This window comes from Vanacampus margaritifer, chromosome 15, assembly GCF_051991255.1.
Source record: "Vanacampus margaritifer isolate UIUO_Vmar chromosome 15, RoL_Vmar_1.0, whole genome shotgun sequence".
Taxonomy (NCBI): Eukaryota; Metazoa; Chordata; class Actinopteri; order Syngnathiformes; family Syngnathidae; genus Vanacampus; species Vanacampus margaritifer.
Genome location: NC_135446.1, coordinates 19,937,069 through 19,953,278, shown reverse-complemented (window position 1 = coordinate 19,953,278; position 16,210 = coordinate 19,937,069). Strand labels below are relative to the sequence as shown.

At 44.1% G+C, this 16,210-nt stretch overlaps 1 protein-coding gene across 3 annotated transcripts in view; it reads right to left on the bottom strand.

Annotated features, from left to right (window-relative positions):
• The window catches only part of LOC144034474 (ankyrin repeat- and BTB/POZ domain-containing protein 3-A-like), a 63,563-nt gene extending 48,238 nt beyond the window's left edge, over positions 1–15,325 (bottom strand). The window contains exons 1-3 of one of the 3 annotated variants that reach the window (XM_077543235.1): positions 15,289–15,325; positions 14,986–15,053; positions 11,492–12,629 (exon numbers count right to left, since the gene is read on the bottom strand). In XM_077543235.1, the coding sequence (XP_077399361.1) occupies positions 11,492–12,374 (883 nt within the window). In that variant the 5' untranslated portion in view covers positions 12,375–12,629; positions 14,986–15,053; positions 15,289–15,325. Of the gene's footprint in view, positions 1–11,491; positions 12,645–14,985; positions 15,054–15,288 lie in introns of those variants that run through there. The other 2 variants (XM_077543237.1, XM_077543236.1) reach the window with 2 other exon arrangements.
• Between the last annotated feature and the right edge of the window lie 885 nt (positions 15,326–16,210).

Sequence of the window (16,210 nt, the reverse complement as noted above, 5' to 3'; positions counted from 1 at the left end):
TTCAGCATCCAGTCCTCCCACTGCAGTGAACTCGAGCTCGGACTGGTCGCCGCAGATGGCCATCGCTGCCGTCAATTATGCCTCAATTGCTGTTTTTGTTGTCGTTTGTGCGATATGCCGGCAGCTGCGAGAAACATTAAGTGGAAACAGGTGACAAAGAAATAATGGGAAATCCACGTGATGGCATTACAGTATTTTTTTGCTTCACTTGATTGGTGGCGTATGTGAAGCTTGCTAACATCTGCAGTTTTGGAAAGCAAGAAGATCATTTTCGGTCTTAGTCAGGAGTCGAATCTGCTGGTGATGTCGTTCTCCAGACTTTTACTTTGGAACTTTTTACTTTTCTTAATTACAGTTAAGTCAAAATCTGACCAAGCACCAGACGCTAGTCGTTCTAACATTCCCTCTGTTTTGAGCTGATGATTTGGAGTCGATTGTAGTCGTCCATTGTAATCAAAACATTCAGTGCCAGGGTCGTGTTATGTCGTGTCATTGAGAGGGGTTGATATGGGTCTAATGCGCTGGCCCTTTAAATTCCATGCACTTGAGAAGTAGTAATGAGCTCAACCACCAGCAGAGGGTAGTGGTGTGCCATTTTAGACAGAGTAGAACTGCGCTGTGATTGGTCAACTGCCGGTCACATGACATATGAACGCCATCTTGTTACCCTGCTGAAACTGAGTTGGTCAAACTTTCACTAACAACGACTCTGATTTTAGATTAAAAATCTCCTTTGTTTGCCGACTGTTTACAGTGCAGTCATTTACTCTCGTTCTCTGGACCACCCCCCGCAGAGCGGCGCCGTCACATTCCGAAACTTTAAGCATGGCATCATTCCCATGGGAGGGAGCTTAGCGGGCGGCACCATCCGTCAAGCTTGTCATGGGGTCGCTCCGGGGCAGTTGGCGAGGGGCCGCGCGGGACTCGGCTCATTTCCCCGCTGCGATTATCCCCGCTTTTGCCAGGCGGACACAAACGTGGGGCGGGCCAGAAGACAGTCGCTTCGGCCTCCTCAGGTTTTCCTCGTCGTGGTTGGCAGGATACGACGCTTCTTTGCGCTTCGGGTTGCCTTTCAAATTCATTTAGATGGTCCTTTCCTTTTGATCCACGCAACAGTTCAACATTATTATTCGTTTGTTACTAAAATGAGCTATTTTACATACACATTTGAAATATTTAATTGAGTGTGGCCACCTCTGGTGTAACAGCTGTCGGCAGATGAGAGGGCACGCGTGGGGGTAAAAATCACAGATCCTTTTTTTGGGTTCTCACTCTGACAAAAACATTCCGGATCATTTCCACAAGCTAATGGATGGTTCCCGGGGTGATTATCTAGCAGGCCGCAAAAAATCTAATCAAAACGGCTTCATTAGTTTTTATATAACCCCGCTATCACACGCACGCACATGCACACATACGCACTAACACACAAACTCAAATGCAGACTAGTTGAAAGATTGCATCGTTGTGTGTAATATTTCAAAATAATACCAGGCAATTTAAAAAAAGACCATTACTCTTAATGTGAAGGCACAGCTGGGAGGAGTGATCACTATTTTGCAGGGGGGTGATGCCTTTTTGGGATTGCCAAATAGTGCACATCACACACGAGCGAACAATCTTCAATGAACCTTTTGGTGAGAGAAGTGGAGTACACCCTGGATTGGTCGCCATACATTTGATCATGCTTCAAGACCGGCGCTAGCTATGTTGGGAAATGCCGCGTACATTATTTGTATAAGGTATTAAAAGGCGCCTCTCACTGGCTTACTTGGTCGCGGGCGCTCTCGGCTACGAGCTGGCCTACTTTTCAGAAGCCCAAAACACCCAACCGAGACTGTCTGGCCCCGCCCCCCCACCGCCTCCTCTCACCTCCTCGCCCCGCTAACCCGCATGCCTGCGCCTCCCTAGACGGGCTGCGGGCAGGCTCATCATGCTCTGCAGCGCCGTTTACACTCGCTCCTGACCTCATCTGCGGCTGAATCACCAACCAACCGCCCACACACACACGCAGACGCACACGTATATACAGTCAAAGTGGGCCGCGTGGTCATGTCTGTAGGGGGAAACATGCAGCATTGCATTGATTTATGTATGGAATTAATATGGATTGATGGATAGATGGGTTGCTGGTCCCTCCAGGAAGGGGAGATGGATGATAGGATGTATGTATGTATGCATGTATGTATGGATGGATGGATGGAAGGAAGGATGTGTGGATGGATGATGGATGGGTGGATGGATGGCTAGGTTGATGATGTGGTAGGATTTGGATTATGAGTTATTCCTGACAATCTATGGATGGATGGATGATTGTTTGCCTGTGTGGATGGGTGGATGGATGACAGATGGATGACCCATGGGTGCATGGATGACCCATGGGTGAATGGATGGCTGAATGATGGATAGGTGGATGGAGGAAAAATATGTTGCATGCTTTGGATTACGAGTTATGCCTGCCAATCTATGGATGGATGGATGATTGGTTGACTGGGTGGATGGATGGAAGGATGTGTGGCTGGATGACGGATGGATGACGGCTGGATAGATGTCTGAATGATGGATAGGTGGATGGATGAAAAATATGTTGCATGCTTTGGATTACGAGTTATGCCTACCAATCTATGGATGGATGGATGATTGGTTGACTGGGTGGATGGATGGATGATGGATGGAAGGATGGATGATGGATGGGTGGATGGATGAAAAGATGCTGCATGTTTTGGATTACGAGTTATTCCTGCCAATCTTTGGATAGATGGATGGATGGATGGATGGTGGATGGGTGGATGGATGACAGATGGATGGATAGATGACGGATGGATTGATGACGGATGGGTGGATGGATGGATAAAGATGTTGCTTTGGATTACTAGTTATTCCTGCCAATTTATGACTGGATAGATGGATGGATGGATGATTGGTTGACTGGATGGATGGATGCTGGATGGGTGGAAGGATGGATGACGGATGGGTGGATGGATGGGTGGATAGATGGGTGGATGGCTGAATGACAGATGGGTGGATGGATGAAAAGATGTTGCATGTTTTGGATTACGAGTTATTCCTGCCAATCTATGGATGGATGGATGGATGGATGGATGAATGGATGGATGGATGACAGATGGATGGGTGGATGGATGGATAGATGACGGATGGATTGATGACGGATGGGTGGATGGATGGATAAAGATGTTGCTTTGGATTACTAGTTATTCCTGCCAATTCATGAATGGTTGGATGGTAAACAAATGATGTGATATGGTTTGGAAGATTATGAATTATACCTTTTCATACATACACAGACAGACGAAAAGGCAGACGGACGGACAGATAAAAATTGAACCGCAAATAATGAAATGTGAATGCGCTAATTGTATAATTACTCTAAAGACTGAAGATCGAATCACATTAGAATCCCGCAGACTCAACTCAAATATTCCTCCTCTAAATCTCAAGTAGACACATCACGGAGCCCGTAGGAGGCTGTCGAGGCTTGACGGCTCCGGTGTGTGCGTATGCGTGCGCGTGTGTGTATGTGACAAAGAATTCACCAGCCAGCTCCTTTATTATTTGACACACACACGAACGCGCACACACTCAAGGGGGGGGGGGGGGGGCTCAAGTCGAGACTGTCAGGAATCCAACAAGAGGCCTGCTGACACAAATGGGACGACAGACCACCGCCGACCCCCGGAATGGCACGCATCAGGAACAGGCCTGACATGGAACGACAACAAACCCTCATTTGGCTCAGCACCTCCGGCATGCCACTACTTTTATGGAGAAATATCCACACTATTACTGAATCTTTAAAAAAAATAAAATAAAAATGGTTATAAGTAAATGGAGAAAATTCCGGAAATATTCCTAAAATGAACAAAACATGTTTATACAAATGTACAGTACATAACCTATTTCCACAACTTTCAATCTTGAGGTGACAACATTGCACGGCTCCCGCAAAGTGAGGGAGGAGGCGAAGTTTTACAATTCTCTGACAGTTCAAGCGTTCAAGAAAATTTGTTCTCGAGCTCTTCAAACGTTTGAAATTCGTTAACAATGCATGAGAATAAGAGACGTTGTGGCGACTCACAAATTATATCGATTTGTGAAAGAGATGAAATGAAATTGACCATATTTGGACATACGAGATTTCTGCCCGACAGTTCTCGGTCTTAAATGCGTAGATGGTTGAAAACGAAAACGACTTCCTTTAGAACTTTGAAACATGAAGAATAAGAGAAAATGATGTGAGATTTTCCCACACTTAAGAAACTTTTTCTTAATCATTCAACAAACTGTGGACATATTTTATACTTAGTAACCAATTGTTTGTTTGAGTCTGATAAGTATTCAGTTTAGACGCCATCCTAGTTTTATTTTAATTTCTCCAGCAGCCCATTTAGGTACTTTAACTTTTTTTTTTTTGGGCGCTTGCTGCCATTTTGTTGAAAACAGACACGCACAATCTCTCAATAGAATGCCATCCAATTTCACAGACAATTTTACATTCTACAGAGGGCCATTACAGGTTCATTTTGATTCCTTCAGCAGCCCGTTTAAGCGGCTAATTTATTTACAAGACAAAAGGCCCTCTAAAGATTTTATCCAATTGCTACAAAAAAAAAAATTTGAACCCCGTGTACAAGACCGATGGGCGCTCTATTTGTGATTAGAATTTTCATCGTCTTTCGTTTTGTCACCTTCCTACTAAAGATAGTCGGCGCCATGTTTATGTTGCTATATCACACACATACAGAAACCTCGCAGCCAGCTTCAAGTTGAGCGAGTCTGACTCATCCACTTAAAGAAAAAAGAAGACAGGAAGAAAAAAAAAAAAAAAAAGAAGCTTTCACGCCACAAAATGCAGGTCAGAGAAAAGACGCGCCGCCTCTTTAGATGATGACACACTGTCGGGTGAGAAAAAGCCAAAAAGCAGCCCAAAAAAAAAAGTGTCTTGTTGTGGTGGTGCTGACAGCGCCGACGTGATTTGTGGAGCGGCTACTGTGAGAAAACAATCTCCGCCAAGGCAACGCGGCGTAGGTGTGTGTGTGTGTGCGTGCACTGCATGTGGCAATACAGTATTACCCAAATAGAGCAGATACAGTAAGTTATGCAAGGCGTGTTGTTACGCAAGCAACAGGTGAGATGCAATATTGCTAGCAACTTTTACAGGGGAAATGATCATTTTACAGCCACAATGTGTTTGAGTATCATCAGAATGGACGTTAAAAGACATTCATTTTGGTTAAACATTGATCAAAAAAATGACTGCGTGCAAACAACGGGTCTGATTCACTGATATGTGTGTCAGAATTGTAGCTTTTTTTGAATAAATTTGTTTAAAAAAAAAATTAAGATAAAAAAGAAACTTTAAGCACCCCGTGGGACTGGAGTGAAATTTTTTATTTTTCACGCAGCCCGTTGAGGCAGTAAACACGTTTTGATTGGTCACATTGTGCCGCTTTATTGCTCTGCTTCAAGAAGAAGCTTAGCTCACCGTGCATCACCAACTTGTGGATGTTCCACACACTTTGAAAACAAAACAACGGGCCTGATTCATCAAAACTCTTGTCACATTTTTGTTCTTTTGTTTTTAGAAAGTCAATGCTAAGATGAAAAGAAAACTTAAGCACCCCGTGGGACTGGAGTGGAATTTGGATTTCTACCGCAGCCCGTTGAGGCGGTAAATTACTTTATAATGGCCATGTTATGGGGCTTTATCGCTGCGTCAAGAGGAAATTTACATGTAACATTGACACATGAAGACTTCCACAGAATAGACAAAATTGTTTTTATTTTAGTCTCTACAGCAGCCCGTTCAGGCGGTGAAGTATTATTTAAATGGCTTCTGCCACGGAGTGAAATGTCAGAAGCTTATTATTGTCAATTTGCATGCAGATTGTTTGGCCTTGGCGGCTCAACACACAATTGAAGAACTTCCTGGTTTTATTTGAACTTCTACAGCAACCCGTTTAGGCAGGAAAATATTTGCTGTTCTTGTTACATGATGATAGCCACAAGGAACACTCATCGTAGTTTTGAATGTCATTTTAGTTCGTTTTCGGTTTTTACCACAACCCGTTTAGGTGTTTACACAGCTTTTTTTTTTTTTTTATAGTTTCTGCCATATAGTGAACCCACGAAACTTATATTTATGCTTATAGTCCCAATTGAACAGCATTTAACGATCAGTTAGTCGCTGATTAATCCTGCTTGTGTTGAAATCTTTGTACCACAATAAAAACACAAGTGAACAGATGTGGCGGGCGACACATTAGTAAATTGGAAATTTTGAGGTGGCACGCTACCGATTAAGATGCATGTGGTGGGGATTTTGACAGCAAGGAGAGTCCCCCGTTTGCAACATGTTGCCTTTCATAATAGTTATGAAATGCATCATGTCCGTGGGAGGAGGAGTTCCCGCCTTCACATGCGCGAGGCGGCGCGCTCTTCTCCATGAACAGCGTCTCACTGGCCTATTTTGTGTCGCGGTGCCGCCAGATGGTTCTCCCCAGAGGCGCCAGAAACTCGCCCTGCACTCGCCCTCGTTAATTAAAGCAGCAGCCGGCGGTCCTGTCGGCTTCCAAAAGCTCACAGAGGACAGCGGCCCAAAGTTTTTGGTGATTTTTTTTTTTTTTTTTTTGGTGCTTTAATCATCTGCAACATGAAAGCAAAGCCGAGTCTCCATGTTAGCGTTTGGGCTAATCTCAGTTTATCCGTGACAAAATGCTGAAACGAAATGTTCAATAAGATCACCAAAAAAAAAAAAAGGTCCAAAATATCGTGAGGCAGCAAATGATGGTCCGAGGCGGCGATCATCTCCGCAGAAGTGACCCGGCAAAATTCCACCAGTCGCCGTCATGACAACATGCCAGTAAAGGCCAGACTATGATTTGTTTTTTTGAGCCGTGACAGAAAAATGTGAAGGCTGTCCATCATTTTTGACAGATGAGAGCAAACAGCCGGTTTGTTGGTGCTGTGGAACCCGCAGGGTATCGTGTGCCAACCCCTTCATGCACCATCGTATGATTCATGAATGAAACAAAACCACCGCACGAAGCAAAACATGAACTGAAACACTGAACCAAATGAATCACTGGATAAGCAGCACGTACCGAAACGAAACCAAAATAAGAACTCCTACCTGCTATTACAAACAGAACCTGCTGAACCCAACTGCCGTACAAGCCGAAACTCCACCTGAACAATCGTACAAATTGAAATGAACCGCCGCACAAGGGCCAAGGTGTCACATAAAGCACAACGCTAAATAATGGACGAATCAAAACGCACTTGAAAAAGGAGCAAATGTGGAATTCTCTGTTCAAGAAGACGCCACAAAATGTCACGACTCAACAAATGTTTGTCAGGAGGCCTAACCTTAGTCACCACCATGAGAAGAGACATACGCTGGATCGGCACTTTTGCAAGCGCAAAGCCTGCGGAGAGCAAATAAGAAGAAACGTCGTCTTTGGGAGCTGGTGGTTGAGAGCATGCGATGGGGTGGGCGGGAGGAAAACACCAGGACAGACTGACAGACTGACAGCGTGATGCACTTTGCGTGAACCACGCGGCATCTCAGACAGTCGACGTGACTTGACAACACATGAGCTGGGCACAATTCAACTTCTGCTTTAGCTCAACAATGTGAGACCCCAAAAAAATTTTTTTATTTTTTTTACATCAAATGTGGGTCAGCATAGTTTTAACCAATGATTCTCAAACTGGTCTCAAAACGGTCAGGTTAGGAAGCTGCTGTGTTTTCAAAACACAACTCTCCTCCATATGCCCATTTTTGACCCGAGACGGGTGGCGGCATCGGGTTCATGGTAAACGCACAGCGGGGGGGGGGGGGGGGGAACAAGTCAATGGCGGTATCAAAGCGACCCAGTTGTAGTAGCCGCTTTTAGCAGCAGGAGCTCAGAAGAGATGACACGCAAAACATACCTTCACGCTACATTTAATGCCATCCATCCGTTGGAAGTTGAATAATTACGACGCTGTTAAAAACAAAAAAAAGACAACAGCAATGTTTATCTACAGACTACATTATATAAATACGCTTGAAAAACGGCGCCGGAAGTGCAAGGATTGTTGTCACTGCTTTGCAATCATCACCCATAAAAAAATAACAGTTACTACTTTACTATTTTTTTTTCATTTTTTGATTATGTGAAGCACATGCTCATATTTTATCTTAAGTTACTGTACCTTCAGCTGCTAACTTTATTCACTGGAAAATGGCTGAAATTGTGACAATTTGGATATTTAGTCAATTAATTGTTGCACCTCTAAAGAATTATAATACGTTTAAATTTCCATCGTCACATAATGAATTAAATATTTGACGGAGGCCTATTATTTGTGATGCATGAAAGCAAACAGCTAGTCCACTAAACACAAAACATAACTCCACAAAGAGCCAAAAATGTAATATCATTTTGAAAAATAAACTCAGACTTTTGTAACCTCGATACTTTATATCTCGGACACAAACAGAAAATTGCACCGAAGGGCCAAAATATGAAAAACCGTACATAATTTTGTGAAAATTTTCCAGAGACCTCAAGTTACCTTTGCAACATTGTCATGGATACCCGAGCCTGTTGCCATCCATATTTAGCAAGCAGAATTGACACATACAATCATGGGCTGCATTAAGGCCAATTGCACCTCCCGCAGTGCTCTTCCTGATGTGGCATTTGCACTGAATGCGAGGCTATGTTGTAATCTAATGAGCGCTTAGAAAAACAACATGTCCTTAATCGTCTCACAGCGACAAATTAGAGTAATCGTCATCTTTTTGCTCCTGTGGATTTCTCAACCAAACAACCTCACAAGTGTTAATTAAAGAAAGCTGTTTGGGGATTGCGCCCCTCAAAAGCAGCACATTCTGGCCTCGGGATTGGGAATGGCTGTGAAAATGAATGAGATGCACAGGAAAAGAAAGTCACGGGGGAGCTACAAACGGGACGCGGCTCATAAAACAAAAGAAACAACTTCCCGATCCGGCTTATTTTGTCTTGTGAAAATTACCCGCCACATAAAAATCCATCACGGCTGACGGAATGATGGCCATCCGTCAGTCGGCTCGCCCCGAAGAGGGCAGCTAATAATCGGCATGGACAACAAACGGTTTATGAGCGGGAATAAATATGCAAACAGAGAGGTCGACCCCCCACTGGCAGACAGCATAATGAACGATGGAAGCGGGGAGGAGAAAGTGGAGACATCCCGCTGCTAATTTAATAGAGCGGCTACGCAATAGCATTCTGCCGCTGTGTCATCTGTCCCGCAACCGGCGGCTCCTTGGGGAAGGTCGCAACAAATGAGACGTAATCGCGCACAATCAACACGATGAGAATTGCAAAACCAACAGACGTCGGCCCGGATCATGACTTGACTAGGAACTCTGAGCTTTTGCATGTAGTGAACTTTTCATGCGCTTAAAATTGCCTATATTAATAGATTAAACCAAAAGTATTCCACAAACTATTATCCCAAAACAGTTTAACATAATTTCAAACTCATTGGACAACATTATCCTTAGAAATACAGTTAAGGATACTAGCATAAAGCTAACAAAAGCTCATGACAGCAAAACACTAACTACTAAAGTGCGCTTATGATCACTAACGCCGACTAGTGTATGCTTACAACCACAACCACTGCTAGCAAATGCTGACAGCTAGCGGCTGCTAATGACAGCCAGTGACTGCTAACAACAGCTAGCTAATGACTGCTAACAACCACGAGTTACCACTAACAGATGCTCACAACCGACAGTCACCACTAATGATGGCAAACAAGTGCTAACAACGGCTAAGGGCTAATACTGACCACCATGCTAATGACAGCTAACAAATGCTAACATAGCGCACCTCTCTCTATCATCTTTACAAGTTTTCCACCTTATACCTTTTTGCCTTCTCTGGCGGAGAGACAATTCTACTACTTCCTGTGTGGTAAAACGGTTTCAAAACGTGAGCTGAATCAGTATACAGCGTCGCCACCGATCGTGCTCTACTTTTCAAGCTTTCACTGGATTTGCAACCATGTTACCAGATAAAAATCAATTCTAATCTTGCAGTTACAGACAACAATAATCCCTGAAGGGTGTCGAGTTGAAAGAAGTAAGCTCCGCTGCCATCTTAGTGTGGAAAATCGTTAAAAGTCATCAGGATCATCGCTTTGGACAGTATATTGGACGTATAGCGTACTATCAGGCATTGTCTGATTTGGCCTGGAATTCAAGTGCTTTTTTTGGAAGGGGGGCTAGAAAACGACCTGTCATGTTATACTCGAGCACACCATTTCAATTTGGCGATCACAATTTCTTCGTCTTGGGGACAACCGTCTCTCTTACTGCGCAAGGACATGTTGGCAAGGTGTAAGCCCACAGGATCAGCAAGTGCGTGCGTCATCTTTGTTTTGCGCTCATTTGCATCTCCATACTTGTGCACACACAACACGCACTTATTTGAAAAACATCATCCACGACACGGTTACTATTTCACGCTTATCTTAATTGGGCAGATTTGCATCTCTGCCCCAAATTAACACACACACACACACATATGCGGCAAACAAAAGATAAACAGCAACATCGTTAGTACAAAATGAATGCGCACAGTTATTGGCTATAATTGGATCATTTGCCACTTTTGGATGTCCACAGAGGAAATTCAGCTTGTATTGCATGTACACGCACACATTGCTACACAAGAACGTTTCAGGAACTATAGCACCAAGAGCTTCACCCCGGAACTAGGAACATTTTGCTTTGTGTGATTTCTTTGAATTACAAGTACAGAGTACCACATGTTTCCGGGATTATAAAACCAGGAACTTTACTGTTGAACTAGAACCTTTTGGAGGACAATTGTAAAAGAAATGCAAGTTTCTAGGACTGTGGGACCAAGAACATTGCCACAAAACCAGAAACTTTTGCAGGATCATTGGGCGTTTTGACCATTGTCGAAATTTAGTTCCAGGGTAAGAGAGAATTCTAGCTAGAGATCCAGGAACAAGAACGTTAGGTGATGTGTAGCTTTAAAGCAATAAACATTTGTATTTTTTTTTTTTTTGGTGGCAGTGTTCCTACCACCATCCTCAAAGTTGCTTAGTGCCAGTAAAAGCGATTACAGACCCCCTCCGGCCATGACAAAGGTACCATTCAACTAGTTGTAAATCCATGTTTCATTAGTAGAGTTATGGAATTATTGGAACCAGCTAGGGAAGGGGGGGGGGGGGGCAGTACTTTTGAGAGGTCCTCAGATGTGCAGATCCTTCAAAGTTTCTGGAACTTTTATTGGAACTATATCTCCAAGTGTACCCCAATTTAGTTCTGAGGTTAATTTATCATGTTAAAGGGAGAACTTTTAAAGAACCAACCAACTTCAGGGGGGCAGATTGATCCTTTATATCAGAACTTTTTAGGCAATGCTGAGCCGTTTGGGACCTTGGAACTACAAGTATTACTTACCGCTGGAGTTCTTGCCGCAGATGAGGTGCTGGCCCGGCTGCAGCAGCCCCCACATCTCCGAGTCCGCACCCACCGCCTGCTCCAGAGCCTCCAGGCTGAGGTCGGGCACGCCGTCGTCCCGCCGCAGCAGCTCGCTGCGCGCCACGCGGCCGAGCACCTCCCGGAAGAGGCTCTCCACGCACGCCGTCAGGTAGATGGCGGCGTGCTCGTGGACGCGCAGCGCCACGCGGCTGTCCACCATCCACCTGAAGAACTTGCCCACGGAGAAGACGAGTCCGCAGCGCGCCGACTTGCCGCGGCTGAATTTGTCGGCGCCGCTCATGTTGTACAGCGACAGCGCGCTGAGCGCCGCCGCGATGCAGTTGACGGAAATGGTCCACGAGAGCACCACCTTGACGGCGGTGTGCACCTCCAGCTTGGTGCACTTGGCGTAGCGCAGGCTGAGCCGCTGCGCCTCCCGGGCCAGTCGCACCAGCGCGCGGCTGACGAGCGCGGAGAGCCGCGCCAGCACTTCCGGGGACGGCGGCGGCAACGGCGGCTCCTCGTCCCGCCGCCGCCGGCGCAGCGCGCCCTCCACCTCGGCCAGGCTCCACGGCACCTCCTCCGGCTCGGGCAGCTTGGCGCACAGCTGGGCCGCGCACTCCAGCGCCTCCGTGTCCTCGGCCAGCACGGTGTTGACCGTGTCCAAACTGTTCTGTCGGCTGTGCATGGATTCCGTCAGATGCCAGCGGTTGCCGCCGTGCAAGAGGGACTGCAGGGGCGGGTCGGAGCAGCACAGCGACACGCTGGACGACCGGACCGAGTCCGCCGCGCCACCATAACCGGAATCGAGCGTTAGGTCCTCCAGCGTCCTCACCACGGTGCTCTTACCGTTGCCTGCCATCGCTGCGCCGCATACTGCTGGGCATGCGTGCGTGCGTGCCTGCGCGCGTTCGCAGTTTAAAAAGCCATCCGCGGTGGGCACATCACCGTACCGCGCGCGTCATTGCCCGGGATTGCTCAAGCGACGTCGGCCGGCGGACCAAATGAAACTTTGCCTTCCGTCCCTTCGCTCGACGCTCTGCAGACGTGAGTGCAAGGGGCTCCTCGTGCACAACTTGGAGGAGGAGTCTATGTTGATTGACAGCCACAAAACAATCTGCAGAAGCAAATTGCGGTGTTGTACATGTGTCACCACAATTTAGGGGTGCACAATGCGCAAACCCCTTTCACCCACATTTAAAATTTTAATAATAATACCAGAGTGCCGTTACTCTACACTAGGAAATTGCTGTACACTCAAAAAATGTTTTATTATCTTGATTTTATTTGACTATGTTTCCTGTATTTTCTTTTTATTTCTATGGGGATTGTTTTCAACTGCTACATTTGGGAATGTCAATGTGCAATTGACCTTAAAATTGAAATTCAAAATCGAATTTAGCTTAGTACCGGTACCATGGGTATCAAGCTAACACCAGCGTTATTTTAAGGTGTTGGGTACTCGTGAATGCTGCCAACACGTAGCCTGGAAATCCAGACTCAATCCCGGCGTTCTAACAGCTAACAGACAGTGGAATTAACCAATGAGCAAAGAGTGGACGTGACGTCAGAAAAGGGACTTGTTAAAGTATTTTCTTCTTCTTTTTTGCAGAGACGAAGTAAAAATACAACATGGCTCGTAGCCAAAGAGAGATAGTTGCGGGAAAACCTTGAAGATTGTCATAAGTCACTCTGTTTTAATATTCAAACAGCGTTAGGGAAGACGACGTCACACAAATGGACGTATTTGATTGGCCGGCCTGTTTTCAGCCGGTTCCGAATTGTTGTTTATGGACAAAGAACGTGGGTGCGGCTTGCCAGGCTAGCCAATACCAGCCACTAATAGCTGACGTTGAATAAGTCCTCCTCAACAGTAGTTGGCGCTGTACGACGTCGGTTTGACACATTGGTGACTTATCATCTGCGTACAGTATCTGTCTGAAAATAAGTGGTATCAAACTTTCAGAAATGCTATGTCTGGGAAAATAATTGCACATTTCCGTTATTTTTATGGACTCATTATTGGCCTCCAAGGTGGGGTTGCTCGATAAACTGCGATGAAACTATCACATAAGCGCTACAATGCTTCCGTTTTGTTTACGGCCTGCTTACAGTACATGTGCTCCACTTTAGGCAACAAAGCAAAGGCATGTAAATCTTTTGTATAAATATTTTACAGCTCTGCGGGCTTGGAACAACATCTGGCGCTAACGGGCCCACTCGGAGCGCCTCGTAACAATTTATGTCCCCCGCAGTAAAATTTGAGCCATCCGAAGGAACAGTCGAGGATGCTCCAAACTTGGATCTGAGCCATCTTTGGAGACATCTAAAGTATGACGCTGCACTCAAAGCAACATTTTGCGACACTTCATTTTAGCAAAATGCCCAAATATGACCTGCTTCCTTCCTTCCTTACATAATTTTCATTCTTACCTCCCTTCCTTCATCTTTTCTGACTTCCTTCCATACCATCCTTGTTTTCTTCCTCCGGTGAGTACAAATTTTGGACTTTCCACCAATTCTCCTCCTGTCCTGCCTTTCTATACCATCCTTCCTTCATTTCATACATCCTTCACTTTTCTTCCATAAATAAGTTACTGTAAAAAGTGTCACTTTTCTAATACTTAACTATATGGTATACATAACTAATACTTAACTATACGGTATACATGTTGCTGTAAACAGCTGTTGCACATAAGTTGCACTTGCTGCACTGACTAAGTGGGCAGCTGCCAGCTGAATCCGCACATGCACTGTGTGATGCGGGTTTGTTAAGGCCTGGTTGCCTGGTAACAGCAAATCATTATCAAGTGCTTTTCTTCAGCATCAGTAAAACATTTAATAATAATGCATCAGATTTATATAGCACTTTCCTAGACAATTAAAGATGCTTTACAATGGAATGAATAATATAATGAATTATTCTTGCACTCACACATTCACACTGTAGTAGCCGTAAGCTACTTATGTAGCCACAGCTGCCCTGGGGCAGGCTAACGGAAGCGTGGCTGCCAGTGTGCGTCTACGGCCCCTCCGACCACCACCAAACGTTCACACCTTACATGCACCGGTGTAAGTAGCACTGGAGGCAATGTGTGTGAAATGAATTGCCCAAGGACACAACGACACATGACTTAGGAAGACCGGGGATCAAACAGCCGACAGCCATCTCTACACCCTGAGCTATATATAGTAGTCCTGATCCTATCGTGTGCTTGGAATATGATGTCTGGACTGGATATGATTACTCTCAAACTACTTATATTTAAACACATATGTCTTAATTTTATTCATATACGGCCATGGTATTAAGAAGATATCTATCTATCTATCCATCTCTCTATCTATCTATCTATGGAAAGGAAAAACCCACAATCCTAAACATACCGTATATTTATATTATTATATATATTAAATATTTTATATATATATAGAGAGAGAGAGATTGGAAGGATTCAACATCCAAAGCATACCATATCATCCTTCAATCGTTTCTCCAGCAAATTCCCAGGATGCCCTTGAAGTGGTGTTTTACCGCCATCTAGTGGACACAATGTTTAAATGCACAATTCACGTGTCTGCTTTAATTTCCCCTTACATAATACGAGCCGTATTTATATAAGGTGATCTTGTGGAGAGAGAGAGAAAAAAAGGTAGATATTTTTGTTTTTCAATTTTAAAGATTGAAAACAAACAAACAAATTTAAAGTCTGAATGCATTAAAATGCAAGTAAAACAAGTATGCTTTATATTTGTGCAAGCGTTAGTTTCCATACCTTTGCTGTGTCTTGCAAGACTTCCTGGTCTAATTCAGTTTCTCTGAATGTAAACAAAGCATTTGAGTCGAGTAAAACGACTGAAAAAGCACTTAATACATATAAACACTTGTCTATGATTAATGTCAGTACTTTTAATGCTGTAAATATAACGTGGACGTGTGCGCCTATTGACTAGATGTGCCTTAATTAAGTTTACTTATTGTTTTTCACAAAACTTACATAAATAGGCTTCACGTGTGACCTAGAACTCGGAAGGCTCGTGGCGTCCTGCCAAAAATGCCCAAAACCACTACTGACCCCTAGCGATGCTGCTATCTAATTACACCTTGAAGAGCTTTTTTTCTTCTTCTCAAGATTGAAGTGATTCAAGTGTTAAAAAAATAAAAATAATAATAATTTGCCCACTGAAGTCGGTGACACTAAAATGACCCCAAATGGGCAGGCCGCACACTAAATGATTTCGAAACAACAATATTTAATTTGTTACAATATTATTAATTGTAAGATTTTTTTTTCAGAGTGGGGTGAATAAAGCTAAATAACACAAATGCAACATGGTTTGCAGTTTAATTGATCTAGACTAATTCTTAGTTTTAACCATTTTAATCTTATTATTTTTAGATTATTGTATTGTGATTTTTGCAATGTCTTAATAACATTTTGTTTCTCTTTTTCTTTTTGGTTTCAATGTTGTACGAAAAGCACTTTGAATTGTCGAAATTGAAATAAATTTGGGTTGATTTGCCTTGCCTTAAATAGCTACAAGCACGACCTCTGAACTCGGAAGTCTCGTCAGGCCAAAAACTGTGACGGCCTAGTTTTTGTTTATTTATTTATTGCGACGACCTAGTTACTTAAAAAAAATATATTATTAATTCTGAGTATTTCATTAAAGAGCGATGGACTGAAGTAGAATAAG